This window comes from Heterodontus francisci, chromosome 43, assembly GCF_036365525.1.
Source record: "Heterodontus francisci isolate sHetFra1 chromosome 43, sHetFra1.hap1, whole genome shotgun sequence".
In the NCBI taxonomy this organism is placed as follows: Eukaryota; Metazoa; Chordata; class Chondrichthyes; order Heterodontiformes; family Heterodontidae; genus Heterodontus; species Heterodontus francisci.
This window is the reverse complement of record NC_090413.1, coordinates 27,192,120-27,217,819: the sequence shown is the minus strand read 5'-3', so window position 1 is coordinate 27,217,819 and position 25,700 is coordinate 27,192,120. Positions and strand designations below refer to the sequence as shown.

The 25,700-nt window shown below is 43.4% G+C and overlaps 1 protein-coding gene across 1 annotated transcript in view; it reads left to right on the top strand.

The window, feature by feature from the left end:
* Nucleotides 1–25,700, top strand: part of LOC137355764 (voltage-dependent P/Q-type calcium channel subunit alpha-1A-like) — a 644,715-nt gene that overhangs the window by 469,181 nt on the left and 149,834 nt on the right. The window contains exons 29-33 of the mRNA XM_068021264.1: nt 1,025–1,165; nt 8,136–8,337; nt 13,064–13,228; nt 17,088–17,198; nt 17,911–17,994. Coding sequence (XP_067877365.1) covers nt 1,025–1,165; nt 8,136–8,337; nt 13,064–13,228; nt 17,088–17,198; nt 17,911–17,994 — 703 coding nt within the window. The remainder of the gene's footprint in view (nt 1–1,024; nt 1,166–8,135; nt 8,338–13,063; nt 13,229–17,087; nt 17,199–17,910; nt 17,995–25,700) is intronic.

Sequence of the window (25,700 nt, the reverse complement as noted above, 5' to 3'; positions counted from 1 at the left end):
CATAAATAAATAAAAGAACAGTTTATTGCTTTAGTGTTGGTGCTTTCAGAGCTGCCCCAAATGCAGTCTTGATTGATTCTACCACAGCCTTTCTGAATGACTGCCAACCTTGGACACCTCTCAATAATTGGTTCCAAAGCTCAGAAATGTCTGATCACCTTCTTAGTCTCATCTTCTTAGCCAAAGGCAATGACAGGTGCCTGAAATAAAAACAGAAAATGCTGGAAATACTCAGCAAGTCAGGCAGCATCTGTGGAAAGAAAAACAGAGTTGAAGTTTCAGGTCTGTGACCTTTCCTCAATTCTGATGAAACATCACAGAACTGAAACGTTAACTCTGTTTCTCTCTCAATAGATGCTGCCTGACCTGCTGTGTATTTCCAGAATTTTCTAATTTTATTTCAAATTTCCAGCATCTGCAGTATTTTGCTTTTGGACTGGTGCCTGAAGACTGGGGCAGAAAACAGGAAAGAAAAATTCATGCAAATAAAAGTAGTCAAGTGAGATTTTTCATGTATGTTTATCTGTGGTCATCTCGGCTCAGTTGGTGCACTCTTTTGTTTGAGTCAGAAAGGCATAGGTTCAACTCATACCCCAAGACTTGAGCACAAAATCTAGGTGTACAATTCAACATAATACTGAGAGTTCTGTATGGTTCAGGATACAGTGCTTCAGACGCGACATTACAGCCAAGGCCACATCTGCATATTCTGCCAGTTCAGGCAGACTTCAAATTGTGGCCACAGGGTCTTAAAAGAAAAGCACAAAATTCTTCCAGTGTCCTGGCCAATACTCCTCCCACAACCAACACCACCAGAAACAGATTAGCTGGTCATTTACTCATTGCCGTTTGTGGGAAGTTGCTGACACAAAATGACTGCCTCATTTACCTACATAACACCAGTCACTGCACTCTGAATTAATTTATTGTTTGTGAAGTGCTTTGAATTTTTTATGAGATGTTTTAAGGGAATATATAAATATAAGTCTTTCTTTCATTTTTTCTTTACCCTTGTCTGTTTCAGAGGACAGTACCTGGTCTACATGAGGGAAAGTGATATTAAGGCACAGAAGCGGGAGTGGAAACGATATGAGTTTCATTATGATAACGTGCTATGGGCCTTACTGACTCTCTTCACTGTTTCTACTGGAGAGGGCTGGCCAGAGTATGTTTCATTATTCAACATAATTGCAGTTCAATCTTTTATTTCTCTTTGAACCTTCAGTCTCTTGTTTAGCAACTTTCACTAGAAACTGTGTGTGTGTATGCCTGTGTGTGAGAACAGTATTCGGCTCAAATAACAAACCCACACTCAGACCTGGATTTTGTGCTGGAGGGGGGGCTCCCGGTGCTGGATTGAAAAGGTGGGGGGAGCCCAGACTCTGCCTTTTCTTTCCGCCACCACCCACTGCCCCCCGACCCCCAGAACAATCCTCCAGTCTTTTAGAATCAAAGTTTTGGGAGGTGGAATACCTGTCCCTTTAAAGACTTTAAAGCAGTATTGGTGGTACTGCAGAGGCCTCAGACCCAGGCCCAGCAATGGAACCCTGGAACAGAGGTAATTTGGGGGTGAGGTCGTGCATTCCAGGGGGAGTTGGGTCCCGGGGGTAAAGTTGTTCATGGTGTCCTCCGTGGGCCACAAAATTGCCCATGAAGGAAGGACCTCCCCACAAACCTGCAGAGAAGAGAGGGCGCCTTGTTTTACAAGGCACTCTCCCAGTGCGGCAGAGGCCTCCTCCCTCCCACCCCACCCCTCCCACCCCAACTACCCCGCCACTGGTAAGAGCCCAGCAGCAGCGTGCAGGGGCCGTTAAATGGCCATTAAGCCACACAAGGGCCTCAATTATCCTCTGGGTAGGAAGGCCATTGTCGGCCTATCCCAACCTGGGGCGATCGCTGGGTGACGAGGCAACGGGCCCTCCTCCCCACAGCCCGTCGCAATAGTCCATGCCCTCCCGCCTCAGGGGGCCTCACAAAATCCTGGCCTCAGTGTCTAGATCAACATTGCCAAGTACATTCCCCATTAATTAGGAATCCAGATGTGACTAAATTCAGTTCCGATCAGTAAAAGGAGTAGCAGACACCATCATTGAACCAGTGATAGTCATCAACACCTGCATGACTATCAACATCTGCATGTACAGTGAAACCTTATTGTGAATTTGTTGGTAAAATGGTGAGATAGTAGAGTATTTTGATCACTATGAGTGCTTTACTGCCTTGGTTAGTGGTAGATGCTTGTTAAATAAATATGCACATGGAGCACATTTATCTGTATTCGTTGTTACAACCAAGGCAGGAGGAGTGCACTGTTAATTCAGTCCCACTTCTCCATAGGTCACACCATATATTTAAATTTTCCCACTTACCGATATGATCAATCATATACTCTATTTTCCCCAGAACAAAACACACCAACCAGGTTTCTTTAATAAACAACAAAATTATCAGTTTATTATAAAACAAGTCTTAACCAACAATGAAGTAAAACATACACACACAAATTGAAATATTAAAGCCCTTTATTTATCTTAGCCCCTCACACCCACACATGCATACGTACAGCCGGTTAACCGGAAAAAATAAAGGGATTTTTGTTTATAGTGCTGTTACAAAGAGAAAGAAAACACTTTCGGCAGAATACTTGTCCTTGGCTTTGACTTGACATCCCAAATGCATATAGATGGCTGTCACTGGGATCTTCCTAGAACAGATCCCCCCACAACCAGGCGATGTTGAAGATCAATTTGGGTAGGCTTTCCAAGAAATGCAGCTACAGAAGCTTCAGATAAGTCTTACAGCAGAAATGTGGCAACAAGGTTTCAGTTCCCAAACGTTCAATACACAGGTTTTCTTTGCATATAGTTGGAAATAGGAATCTGACGCACTGGAAATGCAGGATTTCTTTTCAAGAGAGAGATGAGCTGGGGCTTCTTCTGGCAAACAAAAACCAACAACTTTTGTAACAATTCAAATGGAAACTAAAAACAGTCCAGAAGTCAAACCTCCTGATCTCAGTAAATCTTGACCTATCATTTCTTTGTAAGCATCTCCCAAGTCTGGAACAACCGGAGAGCAGGTTATTTCAGACTTGGTATTGTGTAACCAGATTAATTAATGACCTCAGAGTAAAGGCACCTCTAGGTAGCAGCGACCACAATATGATTGAATTTTACATCCAGTTTGAAAGAGAGAAGAGTGGGTCTAAGACTAGTATTCTGAACTCAAATAAGGGCAACTATGTGGGCATGAAACCTGAGCTAGCTGCAGTAAACTGAGTTACTAGGCGAGGAGATAGATCAATAGAGAAGCAATGGCAGACTTTTAAGGGGCTATTTCAGAATGCTCAGAATAAGTATATTCCTGCTATAAAGAAAAATTCTAAGGGGAGGACCCACCATCTGTGGTTAACTAAAGAAGTTAAGAAAAGCATCAAACTTAAGGAAAAAGCCTATAATTGTGCAAAGGTGAGTGGCAGGTCAGATGATTGGTCAGAATATAAAGAATGGCAGAGAATGACTAAAAGGTTAATCAGGAGAAAGAAATTAGAGTATGAGAGAAATGTAAAAATGGATAGCAAGAGTTCTACAGGTATTTAAAAAGGAAAAGAGTATGTAAAGTGAGTGTTGGTCCTCTAGAGAGTGAGAATGGGGAATAGTAGATAATAAGGAAATGGCAGATGAAATGAACAAATATTTTGCTCCTGTCTTCACTATAGAGGGTACAAAAAATTCCAGTAATAGCTGTAAGTCAGGAGGTGGAAGGAAGAGGAACTTGGTGAAATTACAATCACCAGGGAAGTGGTACTGAGCAGACTGAAGAAGCTGCGGACTGACAAGTCCCTGGGTCCTGATGGACTTCATCCTAGGGTCTTAAAAGAGGTGGCTAATGATGAGGTAGTAAATGCGTTAGTCTTAAGTTTTCAAAATTTGCTAGATTCTGGAAAGTTTCCATCAGACTGGAAAGTAGCAAATACAACCCCTCTATTCAAGAAGTGGGTGGGGGTGGTGGGGGAGGCAGAAAACAGGTCAGGAAGCTATAGCTGGGCACTTAGAAAAACTCAAGGTAATCAGGAATAGTCAGCATGGTTTTGTGAAAGGGAAATCATGTTTAACCAATTTATTGGAGTTCTTTGAAGGAGTAACATCGGCTGTGGATAAAGGGGAGCCTTTACTGTACTTGGATTTCCAGAGGGCATTTGACAAGGCGCAAAGTTGGAGCTCATGGTGCAGTGGGTAACATATTAGCATGGATAAAAGATTGGCTGGCTGGCAGAAAACAGAGTATGCATAAATGGGTCCTTTTCTGATTCGCAGGATGTGATGAATGAAGTCCCGCAGGGGTCTGTGCTGGGGCCTCAACCTTTTACAATTTGTATCAATGCCTTAGATAGGGGAGCGATGGCATGGTAGCTAACTTTGCAGATGACACAAAGATAGGCAGAAAAGTATATTGTGAAGAGGACATAAGGAGGTTGCAGACTAATATAGATAGTTTGAGCGAGTGGGTAAAAATCTGGCAGATGGAGTATAATGTGGGAAAATGTTGTTCACTTTGGCAGGAAGAATAAAAAAGCAGAGTATTACTCTGAATGACTGCAGAATTCCAAAGTGCAGAGGGATCTAGGTGTTCTAGTGCATAAGTCACAAAAAGTTAGTATGCAGGTACAGCAAATAATAAAGGAGGCTAATGGAATGCTCTCCTTTATTACGAGAGGAATTGAAAATAAAAGTAAGGATGTTATGCTTCAGTTATACAGGGAATTGATGAGACCACATCTCGAATACTGTGTGCAGTTTTGGTCTCCTTATTTAAGGAAGGGGAAAGATGTAAATACATTGGAGGCGTTTCAGAGGAGGTTTACTAGATAGATACCTGGAATGAACTAGTTGTCTTATGAGGAAATGTTGGACAGACTGGGCTTGTTTTCACTGGAGTTTAGAAGAGTGAGGAGAGACTTAATTGAAGTATATAAGATCCAGAACAGTCTTAACAAGGTGGATGTGGAAAGGATGTTTCCTCTTGTGGGGAGTCCAGAACTAGGGGGCACTGTTTTAAAATTAGGGGTCACCCTTTTAGGACAGAGACGAGGAGCATTTTCTTTCTCTGAGGGTTGTGCAACTTTGGAACTCTCTGCCTCAGAAGGTGGTGGAGGCGGGGTCATTGAATAATTTTAAGGCGGAGGTAGATAGATTCTTGTTAGGCAAGGGAATCAAAGGTTATCGGGGGTAGATGGGAGTGTGAAATTCAAGACAAACAGATCAGCCATGATTTTACTGAATGGTGGAGCAGGTTCGAGGGGCCGAATGGCCTACTTCTCCTCCTAATTCATATGTGCATTTAACCCCTGCTAGGTGATTATCCACAGACAGGTGCCACCACGTAAAACTTGTTTACAAGTTAAATCCAGGAACCTTCTGGTGACTTCTTTGAAAACAAAAACACAAAGTACAGCATCTCTTCAAGATTCCAGTTGAATCAATGTCCATAATTCAACTCGAAGTCCTTAAAACATATTTTACAAAAAAAAGAAGCACTTTCGTAACATTGTGTAAGATGTTTTCTACTAAAATTAGTACATGTGACTAAATCAGGGTTGTCATAGCCACACTTGTGGCTACTCAGCAATTACTATTGGATAACACTGGTCTAGGTTCACAGAGAAAGAATAGCATTTTCAAACTGGATTGAGTTAGATTACCAGTGTCATCTTTACCAGCTCCATGTAAATACATCAATTGGTGTTACAATGGATAAACAAGCAAAATTATGAGTAAAATTGATTTGCACAACAAAGAAATGTGAATTGGAAATTCAGGCCTTCTAAATTTCATAGCTGTGGAGTGGGGTGGAAAATGTAACTGGTTATCTGGAAAATACTCTTCTTTCAAAATCAGCCCCATACAACCCTCCTGTGTGACATTGGGTGGGGTAAATTGCAATGCCCTCCCCGCCACAAGATGTCTATTACAGAAAGCCAGGTGGTGAAAGATAGAACTAAGCCAATCTTTACACACTTCCATAAGTATTTATTTACAGAGTTACACTTTACAAACATGCACCGCCCAACCCAATAACCACAGTTTCAGTCTGTTCCTTTAGGGGCACAAGTGAATCCCCAGTTCATACCCACCACCTGTATGCAATTAAATACAATTCATATACAACTAACATGCCACAGTTGGCATCAATGTGATTTCAACTTGAGACTTCAGTAAGAGGTTCATCAGTACTTGTTTAGCCACAAGACACTACATTCCTGCATGTTGGATTTTCCAGTCTATCATTAGATCTTAAAGGAGATATGTACAGAGTAAATGCTCAATGTCATGTTCTCCAGTGTCGGGTAGCTCCAGATGACTGTTCGTCAGGATCCAGGCAGCCCTTCCCTGAGAAGTTCTGAAGGCCTGAATCTCCATTTTGGATCTTTTAATGGTACAAATCGATTTTACTGGTAATTTTGGTTGTTTACCCTGGCTGCTGAGTCTAGAACCAGGGGACATAGTCGCAGAATAAGGCTAGGCCATTTAAGACTGAGATGAGGAGGAATTTCTTTACTCAGAGGGTGGTGAATCTGTGGAATTATCTACCCCAGAGGGCTGTGGAATCTCAATCATTGAGCATGTTCAAGACAGAAATTGCTAGATATCTGAATACTAATGACATCAAGGGATATGGTGATAACACAGGAAAGTGGCGTTGAGGTAGATGATCAGTTGAGATCTAATTGAACGGTGGAGCAGGCTCTATAGGCTGAATAGCCTACTCCTACTCTTGCTCCTTTATTCCTATGTTTTACCCATTATTTTGCTTATATAAAATTGGTAGAGTTTGAATCAGTGGCTTGAAGCAAGCACTAGTTGCCTGGTACCAAAATGGTATTTTTAGAATTGTATTTTTTTAAACAAATGGATATTGCTACATTGCTCTAGCCATTGTCCCAAAGGACCATAGGCATCTCCGTCCATTGGAGAGAGACTGTTAGTGATGTATAGCTTGAGGGTCACCAATCCTCAAGTGTGCGGCAAGGCAAGGAGGCAGGCTCCCATGAACTACCACAACGGTATGGGGATTGAACCTGCGCTGTTTGTGCCTTTCTGCATCACACTCTAACCGTCTAGCTAATTGAGCTACTGTCACCCCCCCCCCCCCCCTGCCAAATGGTTAGCGCTAGAAGAAGAAACAACCTACCTGGTTCTACTCCTCATAGTGAGGAATAGAGTCATCGGGGGAGTTTTATGCTCTCCTCCGCATTGTTTTTGGAAGCATGTAATCAGGTGGTATGGTGGAGTGGGGGGAGCCTGCCACCTTCCTGCCACCACCGAAATTAGCCCAGTGGCAGGCAGGCCTGTCACAACGCAGGAAGCACAGCAAGAAAAATCGTGCTTGCCAGCTCCAGTGTGGGACGTCCCTCATTAAAAGTGCCTGAATGAGGGACCCAGCATCGGGAAGGGGTGGGGTGGGGTGGCTGCCGGCTGAGAGCCACAGAGTAATTTGCGGCATAGAAGGAGGCCATTCGGCCCATCCAGTCCATGCCAGCTCTCCACAAAGCTATCCAGTCAGTCCCACTCCCCTGCTTTATCCCCGTAGCCCTGCAAGTATATTTCCTTCAACTGCCCATCCAATTTCCTTTTGAAATCATTCATTGTCTCTGCTTCCACCACCCTTGTGACCAGCAAGTTCCAGGTCATTACCACTCACCGAGTAAAAAAGTGCTTCCTCACGTTCCCCCTGCATACTTGGCCAAAACCTTAAATCTGTGTCCCCTATTCCATGTACCATCAGTTAATAGAAACAGTTTTTCCTTATGTAACCTCTCTAAGCCTGTCATAATCTTGTACACCTCTATCAAATATTCCCTCAATCTCCAGGGAGAACAACCCCAGCTTTTCCAACTGTAACATTGTAACTATAATCCAACTAAAATCCGCCATCCCTGGAACCATTCTGGCAAACCTCCTCTGCACCCTCTCAAGGACCCTCACATCGTTCCTAACGTGTGGTGACCAGAACTGGATGCAGTACTCTAGTTGTGGTCTAACCAGAGCTTTATAAAGGTTCAGTATAACTTCCCTGCTTTCGTACTCCATGCCTCTATCTATGAAGCCTCTAATGAGTCTTCTTTTTCTTCACAGTGTACTGAAACATTCAGTCGATGCTACCTATGAGAATCAAGGACCCAGTCCTGGCTATAGGATGGAGATGTCTATATTTTATGTTGTCTACTTTGTTGTCTTCCCTTTCTTCTTTGTGAACATCTTTGTGGCCTTGATCATCATCACTTTCCAAGAACAGGGAGATAAAATGATGGAGGACTACAGTCTGGAGAAAAATGAGGTTTGTGCTGTATGGCCATCTTGGCAATGTCCTGTTTGGAAACCAAACTAATGTATGGTCAGGAATTAATATATGTGGGGTAAAAATAATTACAGTTGACTTATAAATGTTATAACACATAAGATGGAGTATATATAGGAATAAAAGAATGACTAGAGTTAGATTAGGGCCAATCAAGTATAGTAGTGGGAAGTTGTGTGTGGAATCAGAGGAGATAGGGGAAGTGTTAAATGAATATTTTGCGTCAGTATTTACAGTAGAGAAAGAAAATGTTGTTCAGAATACTGAGATTCAGGCTACGAGGCTAGATGGGATTGAGGTTCACAAGGAGGAGGTGTTAGTAATTTTGGAAAGAGTGAAAATAGATAAGTCCCCTGGGCCAGATGGGATTTATCCTAGGATTCTCTGGGAAGCTAGGGAGGAGATTGCAGAGCCTTTATGTCGTCATTGTCGACAGGAATAGTGCCGGAAGACTGGAGGATTGCAAATGTTGTCCCCTTGTTCAAGAAGGGGAGTAGAGACAGCCCTGGTAATTATAGACCTGTGAGCCTTACTTCGGTTGTGGGTAAAATGTTGGAAAAGGTTATAAGAGACAGGATTTATAATCATCTTGAAAAGAATAAGTACATTAGAGATAGTCAGCACGGTTTTGTGACGGGTAGGTCGTGCCTCACAAACCTTATTGAGTTTTTCAAGAAGGTGACCAAACAGGTGGATGAGGGTAAAGCAGTGGATGTGGTGTATATGGATTTCAGTAAGGCGTTTGATAAGGTTCCCCACGGTAGGCTATTGCAGAAAATACGGAAGTATGGGGTTGAAGGTGATTTAGAGCTTTGGATCAGAAATTGGCTAGCTGAAAGAAGACAGAGGGTGGTGGTTGATGGCAAATGTTCATCCTGGAGTTTAGTTTCTAGTGGTGTACCGCAAGGATCTGTTTTGGGGCCACTGCTGTTTGTCATTTTTATAAATGACCTGGAAGAGGGTGTAGAAGGGTGGGTTAGTAAATTTGCAGATGACACTAAGGTCGGTGGAGTTGTGGATAGTGCCGAAGGATGTTGTAGGGTACAGAGAGACATAGATAGGCTGCAGAGCTGGGCTGAGAGATGGCAAATGGAGTTTAATGCGGAAAAGTGTGAGGTGATTCACTTTGGAAGGAGTAACAGGAATGCAGAGTACTGGGCTAATGGGAGGATTCTTGGTACTGTAGATGAACAGAGAGATCTTGGTGTCCAGGTGCATAAATCCCTGAAGGTTGCTAACCAGGTTAATAGGGCTGTTAAGAAGGCATATGGTGTGTTAGCTTTTATTAGTAGGGGGGTCGAGTTTCGGAGCCACGAGGTCATGCTGCAGCTGTACAAAACTCTGGTGAGACCGCACCTGGAGTATTGCGTGCAGTTCTGGTCACCGCATTATAGGAAGGATGTGGAAGCTATGGAAAGGGTGCAGAGGAGATTTACTAGGATGTTGCCTGGTATGGAGGGAAGGTCTTACGAGGAAAGGCTGAGGGACTTGAGGTTGTTTTCGTTGGAGAGAAGGAGGAGGAGAGGTGACTTAATAGAGACATATAAGATAATCAGAGGGTTAGATAGGGTGGATAGTGAGCGTCTTTTTCCTCGGATGGTGATGGCAAACACGAGGGGACATAGCTTCAAGTTGAGGGGTGATAGATATAGGACAGATGTGAGAGGTAGTTTCTTTACTCAGAGAGTAGTAAGGGCGTGGAACGCCCTGCCTGCAGCAGTAGTAGATTCGCCAACTTTAAGGGCATTTAAGTGGACATTGGATAGACACATGGATGAAAATGGAATAGTGTAGGTCAGATGGTTTCACAGGTCGGCGCAACATCGAGGGCCGAAGGGCCTGTACTGCGCTGTAATGTTCTAAAAAAAAAGTATGAGAGGAATCCCAAATGGAAATGTCATAGTAGTGCAGCTTCTGATGTTGGTATTGGGGCACAGTGGAAAGATCTTTATTTTGCATCTAACATATTCTGTAGCTAACCTGCTAGTCTTTGGTGCTGACACTGGGATACAGCACTAAAATCCTCTATCTTGATGAGTGTAGATATTCGCTTTCCTCGACAAGCACAAGATGCTAAAATATTGACATGCGTTCCAGCCATAATAATTGAAAACTTCTGTGAGGGATTATGGAATTTCACCTGAAGTGACAATACATTTTATATCACCCTGTGCCTTGTGTATGAGATACTAAATATATTGAAGGATTCCATATAATTTGAAGCCTGATACTGAATTTCTGCATGGTATCTTAAACAGTCCTTTATAGCAGGAATGAGGAAGTGTTGTGTTTATTACTGGAACTGGGTTAAGTTGCTGTTTTATGTCAGTGTTGTTGTTTGGCTTCTGGGGAGTTAAGTTTGTGAATAATGCACACAGGAATTAGGCCCAATCAGCCTGCTCCTTTTTAATAGATCTCAACCCCACCTACCTACCTTCTCACCAAATCCCTTTTCCTGGGACACCTAAATGTCTCTTGAATCCCTATATACTTCTGTTACAGTACTTTCCTTAATTATTTATTCCCAGTTCCTACTACCCTTTGGGTAAAGATTACCCATGAATTTCCTTCTTACTCCTGTATCACATAGTGCAACTTTTGTTTCATTATTTTTGTTCATCAAATTGAGGAATATTAGTACAAGTAAATTTCCTAATTTTTAACTTGTCATCTATATTTGAACTCTTCAACACAATTAACTGTTTGTTCCAGACCAAATTTGTCAGTCCCCTTCATAACCTTGACAACTTCAGTGAAGTTATCTTGAAGTGGTTGATGGGTAGATAAGAGTAACATTGGTAGAAACGTCAGATTACCGCCATTTGAGGTAGCGTATGTTATAAAGATATATGTAGCCTGAGTTGATTTTGGAACCTAATACAACAGTATAAATCATTCCAAGTACCTGACATATTGCATATTCTTGTTTTCCCCTTGTGCAAGGACCTCTAAGATCACATCTCTGCTGGGTGCTAGGATATGAGTTATCCCATATCCTTGGCTCTGGGACCAGTTAGATTCTATCTCCCCTGTCCCAGAGACCAGTAACCTTCAATGATTTTGCATTCTACTCTCTATTCCGCCCAGTACTCATTTTACCTTTCCCAATTGTCTGTTGACCAGTACAGCTGTAGTCAACCTTTGTAAGCAATATAATACATTTTTGTTTCTTTATCTGAGTGTTGACTCAGATCCCTTTCTATGGACTGACACTTTTGTACAACCTTTGACCACTTCCCTTTATACCTCCCACCAAGATACTTGGAATACCAGCATGAAGTTAAGACAAAATATATCAACATTTAAAATCTGTTTTTAAAAGCAGTTTCACAAGATCAATGTGGATTTCTTAGATTTTTAGATTAGAGATACAGCACTGAAACAGGCCCTTCGGCCCACCGAGTCTGTGCCGAACATCAACCACCCATTTATACTAATCCTCCACTTATCCCATATTCCTACCAAACATCCCCACCTGTCCCTATATTTCCCTACCACCTATCTATACTAGTGACAATTTATAATGGCCAATTTACCTATCAACCTGCAAGTCTTTTGGCTTGTGGGAGGAAACCGGAGCACCCGGAGAAAACCCACGCAGACACAGGGAGAACTTGCAAACTCCACACAGGCAGTACCCGGAATCGAACCCGGGTCCCTAGAGCTGTGAGGCTGCGGTGCTAACCACTGCGCCACTGTGCCGCCCCTAAGACCATTCAGCCATTTATAACTCATCCTCCCAGGAAGACCTGACAGTCTTCCCATAACTGCATCCAGCTGCTTCTATAAAGCTTGGATGATTCACAGAGAGTGAGAGAAAGATAGTGAACATTGATAAGTGAATTATCAGCTAGTGATACAATCAGAAGGTTCCAATAATGTTATAATCTACAAGAGCAAAGATTAAATAGTGTAAAAATATTACCCAAATACCAAGATTGGGTTAGTACTCCATCATTAACTTAGCTATTATAATTGCATTTATATTTCATGGAAGATAACAACAACTGTCCTTTTTACATTAAATGTTATGCTATTGCAGAGTGATGTGACCTGTTTCCTTGTTATTGGGAGTGGGGGAGAGTGCTGGATCTGGTGCTGCTTCTCTTTGGAAACTGGGTGACACTCTGGATTGAATCTAGTTCAGATCGGGGGAGAAAAGATCTGCTTGTTGTAAGTTCCTACATGCAATAAATTTGGGGAGTCTCTATCCAGAGCAGGGTAGGTGTAGGTGACAAGTACAAATTACGCTAAATTAGTAGACTTTTTCATCGAGAGCACAGAAGTAGCTGCTGTGGGAAATAGCAAGTACAAGGCTTGGCTTTGTTGATCAGAATAAGGACTCAGGACTTCCCTGTACAAACAGAGGAAAGATAAATATTTACTGAAACAAAAACAAGAAATGCTGGATTCACTCAGCAGGTCTGGCAGCATCTGTGGAAAGAGAAGCAGAGTTAACGTTTCGGGTCAGTGACCCTTCTTCGGAGGTTCCGAAGGGTCACTGACCTGAAACGTTAACTCTGCTTCTCTTTCCACAGATGCTGCCAGACCTGCTGAGTGAATCCAGCATTTCTTGTTTTTGTTTCAGATTTCCAGCATCCGCAGTATTTTGCTTTTATTTTGCTGCTAAATATTTACTGTATGGGCCTATAATGTTCTGAATTTGTTACTGTTGAATTGATCTTCATTATCTTGTCTCTTGCAGAGAGCATGCATCGATTTTGCTATCAGTGCCAAGCCCTTGACACGTCACATGCCCCAGAACAAACAGACCTTTCAGTACAAAATGTGGCAGTTTGTGGTGTCGCCCCCATTTGAATACACCATCATGGCCATGATTGCACTCAATACTGTGGTTCTAATGATGAAGGTCAGTAAAAAGTTTCCACTTTTACTTTCTGTTTCTCACTTCAGCTTTTTCCCATTTGTGTTCTGGCACCACTGTCTCTTGTCCCACTGCCACACGTCTCCAAGTGACTATCAGTACCAAAGGAATGTGACCTCTGTGGAGTTTGCCATTCATTCAGTCTGTTTTTCCTCTCTTCCCTCCCATTATCTTATACCACAAAATGTTCCCTGTTGGCAGTTTAGCCAATAATTTCTGGAAAGTTTACATATGTGTATAAAAAGGACTGGGAAAAAGCTATCTGGTCCATCCAGACTAGTCCATTCAAATATGGTGCAGTCATTCACACCATAAACCATCTCCATTTAGTCACACACTCTCACAGGGGAGGTTTAAAGATCAGTTTATTTCAGGTAAGGCTGTAATTGGAACTGGGAGCCTAACTTAGTGGGAACAGTCACCTAGTGGCTATGTTACTGGACTAGTAATCCAGAGACCTGGACGCAGGATCCAGACATGAGTTCAAATTATGTTAGTTAAATAAATCTGGAATAAAAAGCTAGTATCAGTAGTGGTGACCATAAAACTACTGGATTGCTGTAAAATCCCATCTGGTTCACTAATTTCCTTTCGGGAAGGCAATCTGCCATCCTTAACCTGTCTGGCCGATAGGTGGCCAATGTGGTTGACTCTTAACTGCCCTCTGGAATGACCTGTTAAGCCGCTTAGTTGTATAGGAATGGGTAATAAATGCTAGGCTTGTCGACAATACCCACATTCTGTGAATGACTAAAAACTGGCTTAAATTTAACATAACCCCAGTCTTCTTTATAATGATCCCTGTTCATATATTTCTTTAAGGACCTTTTACTCATTGCATTTCATCTGTCTGGAATTGAAGCTGAAGAGCAGTAACTCTTATAGACTCAGGGCTGAATTTTATCCCTCTCGGGACGGGCAGGTGGCGTGGGTGTCCATAAAATAGCAAGGGAAGGTAGGGAGTGGACTGCCTGTTGCCTTCCCAACACCATCCAATTTGGCAGGGACAGGGAAAGCCGAGGACGGCCTTCCCACCAGAGGCTAATTGAGGCCCTTAAGTGGTCAATTAATGGTATTTTACCAGCAGCTGATGGGGGCCCCGCCACGTGGGGAGGTCACCCAGTAACATCAGGAAGCCACCCTGTGGGTTTGGAAGGGGGTGCCCTCCTGCTTGGGCAATCTGTGGCCATGGAGAGCCCCCGGCAGCAAAGGCTGTTTCTGCACCAACACCCAGTCCCCTGCCCTCAACAACCCACCCCCCTCACCCCACAGCGAGCCTGCACCACTTACCTGCTCTCTGATACTCCATTGCTGCTCCTAGTCTTGGGGCCTCCTGCAGTCTCAGCAGTGGCAACTGGGCAGCCTGGCATCAGACAGTTAACTGCCTGAGCACCTAAAGCAGCTGGAATGCCCCTCAGAACGGCCAAGGCAGATTTCCCTCAGCTCTCTGGCCCGGTGTCAGGAGCCCCACCTCCTTCATAAAATTCAGCTCTCAGTCTCTGATAATTCCTGTGATGTCTACTTTTACCAAAACCTATCTTACAGGGTTGTGTAGAAGGAAACACACTGATTCAATTAAACTGATTAAGGTCTATCGTACAGTCTCCTATTCTGACGTTTTTTCTGCATGAATTTCTTTAATTCCACAGTCTCTTAGAAGTCAACAACTTCCCCCTCCCTGCCTCTTATTGGGGTAATTTTAACCTTAAGACATGGGCGAATTATGTTGGGTGAAAAATATAGTTGTTAAAAATCTGAATCCTGGCCTGGTTCCACCTCCAACCTTGCCCACTTTCAGTTTTCACAGAAGTGGAATGCCAGGCAAGCGACCAGCCTGCTCCGAGGCGGGGGGTTGGCACTTAAATATTATAATCAGGCTATGAGCTTGATTATTAGAGCCTCATTTGAAATGTTACTATGGACAGCTGAGTTTCCCAAGCCTTGGGGAACCCAGCAGCTAAACCCAGGCGAGAACTGCCAGATCTAGAAGGTGAGTTCTTCCTTACTTACCTGCTGGATTTAGCATGTCTGCCTGAACAACCCCCGCTCACAATTGGGCACCCCCTTCCCCTCCCACAACCCTTTTGATCTCCCCTGACCCTCTCTACGAGGTCCCCAACCTTCCTCCCCAAGGCCTCTGATTGCCCCCACCCCCCAACCAGGCTTCCGATCTCACCCCCGACCTTCCCCCAAGACATCACTGATTGCCAACAATCCCCCACCCCCAGGTCTTCAATCTGACTGCACCCCACCACCACCCCCCCCCCCCCACCCACCACAACCTGGGATCTGTCTATACTGCTCACCGGAACCCTGGGTTCACCGTCCACCACCCCACCCATCTCGCTCCACAGATGCTGCCTGATCTACTGAGTATTTCCAGCATTTTCTGTTTTTATTTGACAGCAATACTGAAAACTAAAAGCAATGTGCAGGGGGCTGCACAGTTTTATAAATTATATGACAGATTACAGTTGACAACTTTTAATAGAGCTGTGGTTAATAGGGATATCCTTATACAAAGAATGCCCCTGGTCACCAATCAATTCATTGTTTCCACTGGAGAAAAGGAAGCTAAAAGGAAATTTAATAGTGGGGTTTCAAATTATGAGGAATTTTGAACAGGCGAATAAGGAACGACTGGGCTGAATTTTACCAGCCCCAATGCTGTGGGTCGCAGTGGGTGGGGACCATTTAAAATTCAGTGGGGAGAGGCCCACCTCGACCCCCGACATCGGGAAGGGCCGCTGCATATTACCAGCGGCGGGGGGGCCTCTGTGTGCCCTCCCCCCGCTGCCTGGCGGCGAGACCTTCATCTAAATATTCAAATGAACAATAATGAGATTTAAATTAACTTACCTGCACGCCGATTTTATGGCCACCGAACGCAGCTCGCACACCTTTTGAATTCCATTACGGAGTTCCCAGGAAGGGGGGGAGCGGCAAAAACAAATACAATTGGGTGAGGGGATGGTGGGAAGGGGTTGAAGGTTAAAGAAAAGAAAGTGCAGGAGGGAAAGGTTGTGATGGAAACTTTAATGTTTTTGGTAGGGGAGGACAAATAATACTGATTATTCATTGAGGGGGTGGGAGAGGGGACTTGAAGTGTGCATAACATTTTGTTGCAATCTATTTAAAAACCTGCCACTTTAAACATTGAAATGTAAGTGAAGGGCTTGAAGCCCTTTAAAAATGTGCCGGTGCCAGCACGGTGGCACCGGACGCCGTTGCCGGTGTCGATATCATCGGGGGTGACCGCTCCGCTCCCTCTATTTAAATCAGCCCCGTGCGTATTATCACGGGGTCTGTGTGACAGCACTTCCATGTCAGAAGGTCACTGAGTTCAAAGCTGCCGCCATATTGCGCAGTGCGCTAATAAAATCCAGCCCGTGATTTCTGTTGGTGAGGAGTTACTAATGAGAAGTTTAAAAATGAGTGAGGAGCGAGATCAGGAAAATTGTTATTTTTGTAGAGAATTGGTCGAGCATGAAATTATTTTTTTTACCGCAAGCAGCAGTTCAAGCAGAGAACATTGCATTTTTTAAGGGAAAAGTGGATAAGTATTTAAATCATAAAAATGCAGGACTTCGGTGAAAGCACAGGGCACTGGGATTAGTTCTTTATTGTTTTAGTAAAGAGCCAGTACCGACACAATGTGTTTAATTACCTCCTTTTGTGCTTAAGTCAAAGGGTCTGATTCTGCAGTGACATCCTGACAAGTGAAATAACTTCACTTATATCAGAGTGCCACAATTAACAGGCTTGAATGATCTGTCCCTCCTGCCTCCAAAGTCCGTGTTAGAAGTACAGCATTAATAACTACACTCTCTTTTTCTTGTTTTAGTTTTCTGGTCAGCCACAGTCTTACGATGATGTTCTGAAGTATCTCAATATGGTGTTCACCATTTTGTTCTCATGCGAATGTATCCTGAAAATTATTGCCTTTGGAATTCTGGTGAGTCTCTGGCACGACTTTTATAATATCCGTTTTTGTCCCTAAATCTTCTCCCCTTCCTCCCCTCCTGAAAACACTGACACTTGCAGGATACAGTTCCACAGGTGCTAGAAACCTTCCATTGCCATTCTTGATGTGTGAGCAGACGTAAGTGTTGGTGGACATTTCAATTATGGGGGCAGTGCATCTGGGCACAACCCTATCCTCACCAACGTCTACGTGCATGCACTTTCTAGCCAGCAATACCCAATAGTGAGCATGAATGGAAAGCTGACTGATTGCTTTCCCTTCCCTGGCCAAGAATCATTGAAGACAATTGTAGCTTTCCTCGCGTGACCCCGTGAATCAGTTGACCTGACCCAGGGTAGCACTTGACGTACTGCACTTGGCTGCAGCAACTCTGGCCTAAGGAAGGGGGGAAAAAAATCATCCAAGACTGTCACTCCTGATCAGTGTCCAGTGGCTCATGTTGGAAAGTGTGTTTGTGGACATCTGTTTGAGGAAAAAAACCGGGCTTTTCTATGATGCCTTATAATCCCAATCATTTTCCAGCACTCGATGTCTGAGCTGACACATAAAGAATACGTACCATGGGAGACACTGATAGACCAGTGCGGCCCATAGCTCAATATGAGCCAGCACATTCAGGGGAAGAAGATGAAAATCACTTCAAAATTCAGCATTTCTAATATTGTTGATTTTTGCTCCACAGAACTATTTTCAGGATGCTTGGAATGTATTTGATTTTGTCACAGTCCTGGGCAGTGTCACTGATATATTAGTTACAGAATTTTGGGTAAGTATCCATTAAAAATATTCATATTAAACATCTTAAGTCTAGCAATTAATAAACAATAGCCTGATCTCTGCTATGATAATAAGGAGACAGGTTATTTCTGACTCACTGATGTTGCAGTTCCTGAAGTCTTCCTGAAGCAACTCCATCTGTTCCTGTTGTGTAGTTCTGATCACACCAGTGCACATAATTGCATCTTAAAAATGTTTTGGAGTACAACCTGTTTAATCTCTCAGCGGAGGGCTGCATGGCCTGATCATTCTGGCAGGAGAGGACTGGATTCCCAATCAGAATTTTACAATCATTTCTATATTTTAATCTTAAATGCATCAGAAATAAATATTTAAAAAACAATAAATTTGCAACAGCAAAACCGTCAAAGGAAGCAAACAAATAAAACATAGTGAAATTGATTTTTGGTGAAATTTTAAGATCAATAAGGTGAGATATATTGACTCTGTGGAAGGGAATATTTGTATTAAATACACCCCATGTTAGTATCAAAGACCTCAGAACAGCAATCTCTACTGCACCATTTCCCCACATATCTCTTATTCTGATTTTGAGTGAGATTCACAATTTAATAACAAATATGACAAATAGAGGAATAGAGTACTAAGCAAGAAAGTCATGCAATACCTTTAGAAATCAAAGGTTAGGGCTTCGTGTCCGATTTTTGGCATCACATTTTAGGAAGAATTGGAGAGGATTAGATTAGATTAGAGATACAGCACTGAAACAGGCCCTTCGGCCCACCGAGTCTGTGCCGACCATCAACCACCCATTTATACTAATCCTACACTAATCCCATATTCCTACCAAACATCCCCACCTGTCCCTATATTTCCCTACCTCCTACCTATACTAGTGACAATTTATTATGGTCAATTTACCTACCAACCTGCAAGTCTTTTGGCTTGTGGAAACCGGAGCACCCGGAGAAAACCCACGCAGACACAGGGAGAACCTGCAAACTCCACACAGGCAGTACCCAGAATCGAACCCGGGTCCCTGGAGCTGTGAGGCTGCAGTGCTAACCACTGCGCCACTGTGCCGCCCTATGCAGAGGAGATTTACCAGGATGGTACCAGTGTTGAGGGATTTCAGTTCTGTGGATAGACTGGAGAAGCTGGGATAATTCTCCTTTGAAAAGTTTAAGGGGTAAAAAGGTAGAAATGTTCAAAATTATGGTTTTGATAGAATAAATAAGGAAAAACTGTTTCCACTGGCAGGAGATTCAGTCACCAGAGGACACAGATTTAAAGTAATTGGCAATAAAAAAATGGCATTTTTTTTTTAGTAACGAGTTGTTATAATCCGGCTGAATGGGTGTTGGAAGCAGATTCAATTTGTAGCAATCGAGGGAATTGAATACATTTTTGAAAAGGAAACATTTACAGGGCTATGGGGAAAGAATAGGGGAGTGGGACGAATTGGCTAGCCCTCTGAGATTAGTTCTGTCTTTTACAGAGAAAATTAGAGTGTGGAATCCAGGTGGGGCAAAGAGATGCATGGGTGGGGGAGGCGGGGGGGGGGGGGTGGGGGAAAGAGGGCCACTGTTACTATAATGATTGTAAAGTTTTGCGCCAAACCATGTCCTTAAATTGTTCGTGTTGGTTGGTTTGTAAAGTTAGCACCATGTTGGATGTCCACCCCAGGTTAATCCAATGGAGTTCCAGTCTTGTACACCATTCAGTTCCTTTACTCTGTGCTTTTGTGGATTAGATGGCCAGGAAAGAGCCCGCTACTCTGCTCTAAATAAAGTCTTCAGAAGGCATTCAGGAATGACAACTGGTGTTAATCATTGTGAAGTGTCATATTTAGCTGTCAGTTACGGAATAAATCATTTCAGTTTTTCAGAGGGACAGAAATTGAAAGAGGGATATATTATTTGTCTAAACTATTCCCCGCTAAGATGTTATGCCTTTGCAGGCACTCACTGTCTAGACTACAGATGATTATTACTTAGGCAAGATACCCAAGGGCAGTCAATGCCTATGGAGCCATACATAAGATTTCAACGTCTTCAAAAGATGAGTTGTGAAAATTGGAAGATTAAATTCATGAAATTGAGAGAAGGAATTTTTAAATATCTCATAGAATTGTTACAGCTTAGAAGGAGGCCATTTGGCCCGTTGTGGCCATGCCAGCTCACTGTAAGAGTAACTCGGCTTGTCCTACACCTCCACCCTTTGCCCATAGCCCTGCAGGTAATTATCTTCAGATAATTATCTAATATCCTTTTGAAAGCCTCGATTGAATCTGTCTCCACCACACGCTGAGGCAGTGCATTCCAGATCCTAGCCACTTGCTGCATAACAAAACATTTCCTCATGTCGCTTTTGGTTCTTTTGTCAATCACCTTAAATTGGTGTCCTCCAGTTCTCGATCCTCTGCCAGTGGGAACAGTTTCTCCTCATCTAGTCTGTCCAGACCCCTCATGAATTTGAACACCTCTATCAAATCATAGAATCATAGAAAGTTTAAGGCACAGAAAGAGGCCACTTGGCCCATCGTGTCTGTGCCAGCTGTAATTCTAATCCCACCTTGCAGCATTTGGTCCGTAGCCCTGCAGATTACGGCACTTGAGGTGCCGATCCAGACTCCTTTTGATTGAGTTGAGGGTCTCTGCCTCAACTACCCTGTCAGGCAGTGAGTTCCAGACCATCACCACCCACTGGGTGAAAAGGTTTTTCCTCATCTCCCCTCTAATTCTTCTACCAATTAGTTTAAATCTACGACCCCTCGTCGCTGCTCTCTGCTAAGGTGAATAGACCCTTCACCTCCACTTTATCCAGCCCCCTCAAAATGTTGTACATTTCAATCAGATCTCCCCTCAGCCTTCTCTGTTCCAAGGAGAACAACCTCAGCCTATCCAATCTTTCCTCATAGCTGCATTTTTGCATTTTTCCAGTCCTGGCAACATCCTCATAAATCTCGTCTGTACCCTCTCTAGTGCAATTACATCCTTTCTGTAATGAGGTGACCAGAACTGCACACAGTGCTCAAGTTGTGGCCTAACCAATGAGTTGTACAGTTCCAGCATAACCTCCCTGCTCTTGTATTCTGTACCTCGGCTAATAAAGGAAAGGATTCCATGTGCCTTCTTAACCACCTTATCGACCTGTCCTTCTACCTTCAGGGATCTGTGGACATTCACTCCAAGATCCCTTACTTCCTCTACACTTCTCAGTATTCTCCCATTAATCATGTATTCTTTTGCCTTGTTTGAACTCCACAGATGCATCACCTCACACTTCTCCAAGTTGAATTCCATTTGCCACTCTTCTGCCCATCTGACCAGACCATCAATATCTTCCTGCAGCCTACAGCTATCCTCCTCGCTATCTACCACATGGCGGATCTTTGTGTCGTCTGCAAACTTCTTGATCATGCACCCTACATTTACATCCAAATCGTTAATATGTACCATAAAAAGCAGGGGTTCCAGTACAGAACCCTGCGGAATGCCACTGGAAATAGCCCTCCAGTCGCTAAAACAGCCGTTAACCATTATCCTTTGTCTCCTGCCACTGAGCCAATTTTGTATCCACTTTGCTGCATTTCCCTGGATCCCATTTTTTTAACCAATCTGCCACGTTGTCAAAAGCCTTGCTAAAATCCATGTAGACCACATCAACTGCACTACCCTCATCTATCTTCCTTGTTACTTCTTCAAAAAATTCGATCAAGTTGGTCAAACAAGATCTTCCCTTAACAAATCCATGCTGACTATCTTTGATTAACCTGTGCCTTTCTAAATGACAGCTTATCCTGTTTCTCAGAATAGATTCCAATAATTTACCCATTATTGTACAACTGGGACCTGTACAAGTTGGATGGGTTGCACCTGAACCGGAATGGGACCAACATCCTTGCTGGGAGGTTTGCTAGTGCTGTTGGGGGGGTTTTAAACTAATTTGGCAGGGGGATGGGATACAGAGTAGGGGGTACAGTAGGGGGTGATGCACAGCCAAATATAGAAGAGACTTTAAGTCAGTCTGGAAGGCAGAACAAATATAGACCTGTTAAGGCACAAGTGAATAATGCAAGGCTGGATTGCATCTATTTTAATGCAAGGAGTCTTACTAGTAAGGCAGATGAATTGAGGGCATTGATTAACACCTGGGAATATGATATTATTGCTATCACAGAGACATGGTTGAGGGAAGGGCAGGACTGGCAGCTCAATATTCCAGGATATAGAATCTTCAGATGTGACGGGGGTGTAAAAGAGGAGGTGGCATTGCACTGTTGATCAAGGAGTCAATTACTGCAGTAAGGAGGGATGATATCTTAGAAGGTTCCTCAAATGAGGCCATATGGGTAGAACTTAAAAACAAAAAGAGGGCAATCACTTGGCTGGGAGTGTACTACAGGCCTCCAATAGTCAGGGAGAGATAGAGGAGCAGATATGTAGGCAAATCTCAGAGAGGTGTAAAATAATAGGATAATGATAGTAGGGGATTTCAACTTCCCCAATATTAACTGGGATAGTCTTAGTGCAAAAGGCTTAAAGGGGGTGGAATTCTTAAAGTGCATGCAGGAGAGCTTTTTGAGCCAGCACGTAGAAAGTCCTACAAGAGAAGGGGCAGTACTGGACCTAATCCTAGGGAATGAAGCTGGACAAGTGGTAGAAGCGTCAGTGGGGGACCATTTCGTGGATAGTGACCATAACTCTGTAAGATTTAAGGTACTTATGGAAAAGGACAAAGATAGACCAGAAATAAAGGTACTGAATTGGGGGAAGGTCGGTTTCAATATGATAAAACAGGATCTGGCCAAAGTGGACTGGGAGCAGCTACTTGTAGGAAAGTCGACATCAGACCAATGGGAGTCATTCAAAAAGGAAATAGTGAGAGTTCAGGGCCATCGTGTTCCTGTAAAGGTGGAGGGTAGGACCAACAAGTCCAGGGAACCCTGGATGTCAAGGGATATAGAGGATTGGATAAGGAAAAAAAGGAGGCTTATGGCAGATTCAGAGGGCGGAAAACAGCAGAGGCCCTAGAGGAGTATAGAAAGTGTTGGGGGGTACTTAAAAAAAAAAATTAGGAGAACGAAGAGGGGGCATGAAAAAACACTGGCGGGCAAGTTAAAGGAAAATCCCAAGGCATTTTATAAGTATGTTAAGGGCAAGAGGATAACCAGCGAAAGAGTAGGGCCCATTAGGGACCAAAGTGGCAATCTGTGTGTGGAGCCGGAGGACGTAGGGGAGGTTTTAAATGATTATTTTTCATCTGTGTTCACTATGGAGAAGGACAATGTAGGTGTAGAGATCAGGAAGGGGGATTGTGATATACTCAAACAAATTAGAATTGAAAGGAAGGAGGTACTAGCTGTTTTAGCGGGCTTAAAAGTGGATAAATCCCCAGGCCCAGATGAGATGTATCCCAGGCAAGGGAGGAGATAGCAGGGGCTCTGACACAACTTTTTAAATCCTCTCTGGCCACACGAGAGGTGCCACAGGACTGGAGGACAGCGAATGTGGTACCATTTTTCAAGAAGGGTAGCAGGGATAAGCCAAGTAATTATAAGCCGGTGAGTCTAATATCAGTGGAAGGGATACTATTGGAAAAAATTATGAGGGATAGGATTAATCTCCAATTGGGGAGGCAGGCTTTGTCAGGGGGAGATCATACCTAACAAACTTGATTGAATTTTTCAAGGAGGTGACTAGATGTGTAGATGAGGGTAAAGCAGTTAATGTAATCTACATGGACTTTTGATAAGATCCCACATGGGAGATTGGTTAAGAAGGTAAGAGCCCATGGGATCCAGGACAATTTGGCAAATTGGATTCAAAATTGGCTTAGTGGCAGGAGGTAGAGGGTGATGGTCGAGGGTTGTTTTTGCAATTGGAAGCCTGTGACCAGTGGTGTACCACAGGGATCGGTGCTGGGACCCTTGCTGCTTGTAGTTTACATTAATGATTTAGACGTGAATATAGGAGGTATGATCAGTAAGTTCACAGATGACACGACAATTGGCGGTGTCGTAAATAGTGAGGAGGAAAGTCTTAGATTACAGGACGATATAGATGGGCTGGTAAGATGGGCAGAGCAGTGGCAAATGGAATTTAATCCTGAGAAGTGTGAGGTGATGCATTTTGGGAGGACCAACAAGGCAAGGGAATATACAATGAATGGTAGGACCCTAGGAAGTACAGAGGGACCTTGGTGTACTTGTCCATAGATCACTGAAGGCAGCAGCACAGGTAGATAAGCTGGTTAGGAATATGGGATACTTCCCTTTATTAACCGAGGCATAGAATATAACAGCAGGGAGGTTATGATGGAGCTGTACAAAATACTAGTTAAGCCACAGCTGGAGTACTGTGCACAGTTTTGGTCGCCACATTATAGGAAGGATGTGATTTCACTGGAGAGGGTGCAGAGGAGATTCACCAGGATGTTGCCAGGGCTGGAGCATTTCAGCAATGAAGAGAGACTGGATAGGCTAGGGTTGTTTTCCTTAGAGCAGAGAAGGCTGAGGAGGGACCCTGACTGAGGTATGCAAAATTATGAGGGACATTGATAGGTTAGATAGGAAGAAACTTTTTCCCTTAGCGGAGGGGTCAATAACCAGGGGCGTAGATTTAAGGTAAGGGGCAGGACGTTTAGATGGGATTTGAGGAAAAAAAATTTCACCCAGAGCGTGGTTGGAATCTGGGACACACTGCCTAAAGGGGTGGTAGAGGCAGGAACCCTCACAACATTTAAGAAGTATCAAGATGAGCACTTGAAATGCCATAACATACAAGGCTACAGGCCAAATGCTAGAAAATGGGATTAGAATAGATAGGTGCTTGAATGCCAGGACAGACATGATGGGCCGAAGGGCCTGTTTCTGTGCTGTATGACTCTATGACTACTGAGGCTAGACTGACTGGCCTGATGCTTCACTCCCTTTTTAAACAGAGGTACAACGTTAGCAATTTTCCAGTCCTCTGGCACCACATCTGTATCCAGTGAGGGCTGGAAAATGATAGTCAGACTCTCTGCTATTTCCTCTCTTGCTTCTTTTAACAGCCTAGGATACACTTCATCTGGCCCTGGTGATTTATCAACCATCAAGAATGCTAATCCCATTAATACTTCCTCTCTCCCTATGTTTATCACATCCAATACTTCACACTCTTCTTCCTCCTTAACTACAATATCTGCATCATCCACTATTGTGAAGACAGAAGCAAAATATTCATTAAGAACCATACCAATATCTTCAACTCCTACACATAGGTTACCATTTTGGTCTTTTATGGGCCCTACTCTCTCCTTAGTTATCCTCTTACTCTTAATGTATTGATAAAACATCTTTGGGTTCCCCTTGATTTTGCTTGCCAATATTCTTTCATGCCCTCTCTTTGCTTTCCTCATTTCCTTTTTGATTTCAGCCCTCCACTTTCTATACTCCTCTCGATTTTCTGTAGTATTGAGTTCTCTGTGTCGGACATAAGCTTTACTTTTCTGCCTTGTCTTATACTGTAGGCTCCTTGACATCCATGGGGTTCTAGATTTGGCCACCTGACCCTTTTGTTTTGTGGCAACATGTTTACCCTGAACCCCTTGAATCTCCCTTTTGAATGCCTCCCACTGTTCTGACACTGATTTACCTTCAAGTAGCTGTTTCCAGTCCACTTTTGCTAAATCATCCTCAGTTTAGTAAAATTGGCCTTGTCCCAATTGAGAACTCTAACTCCTGTTCTA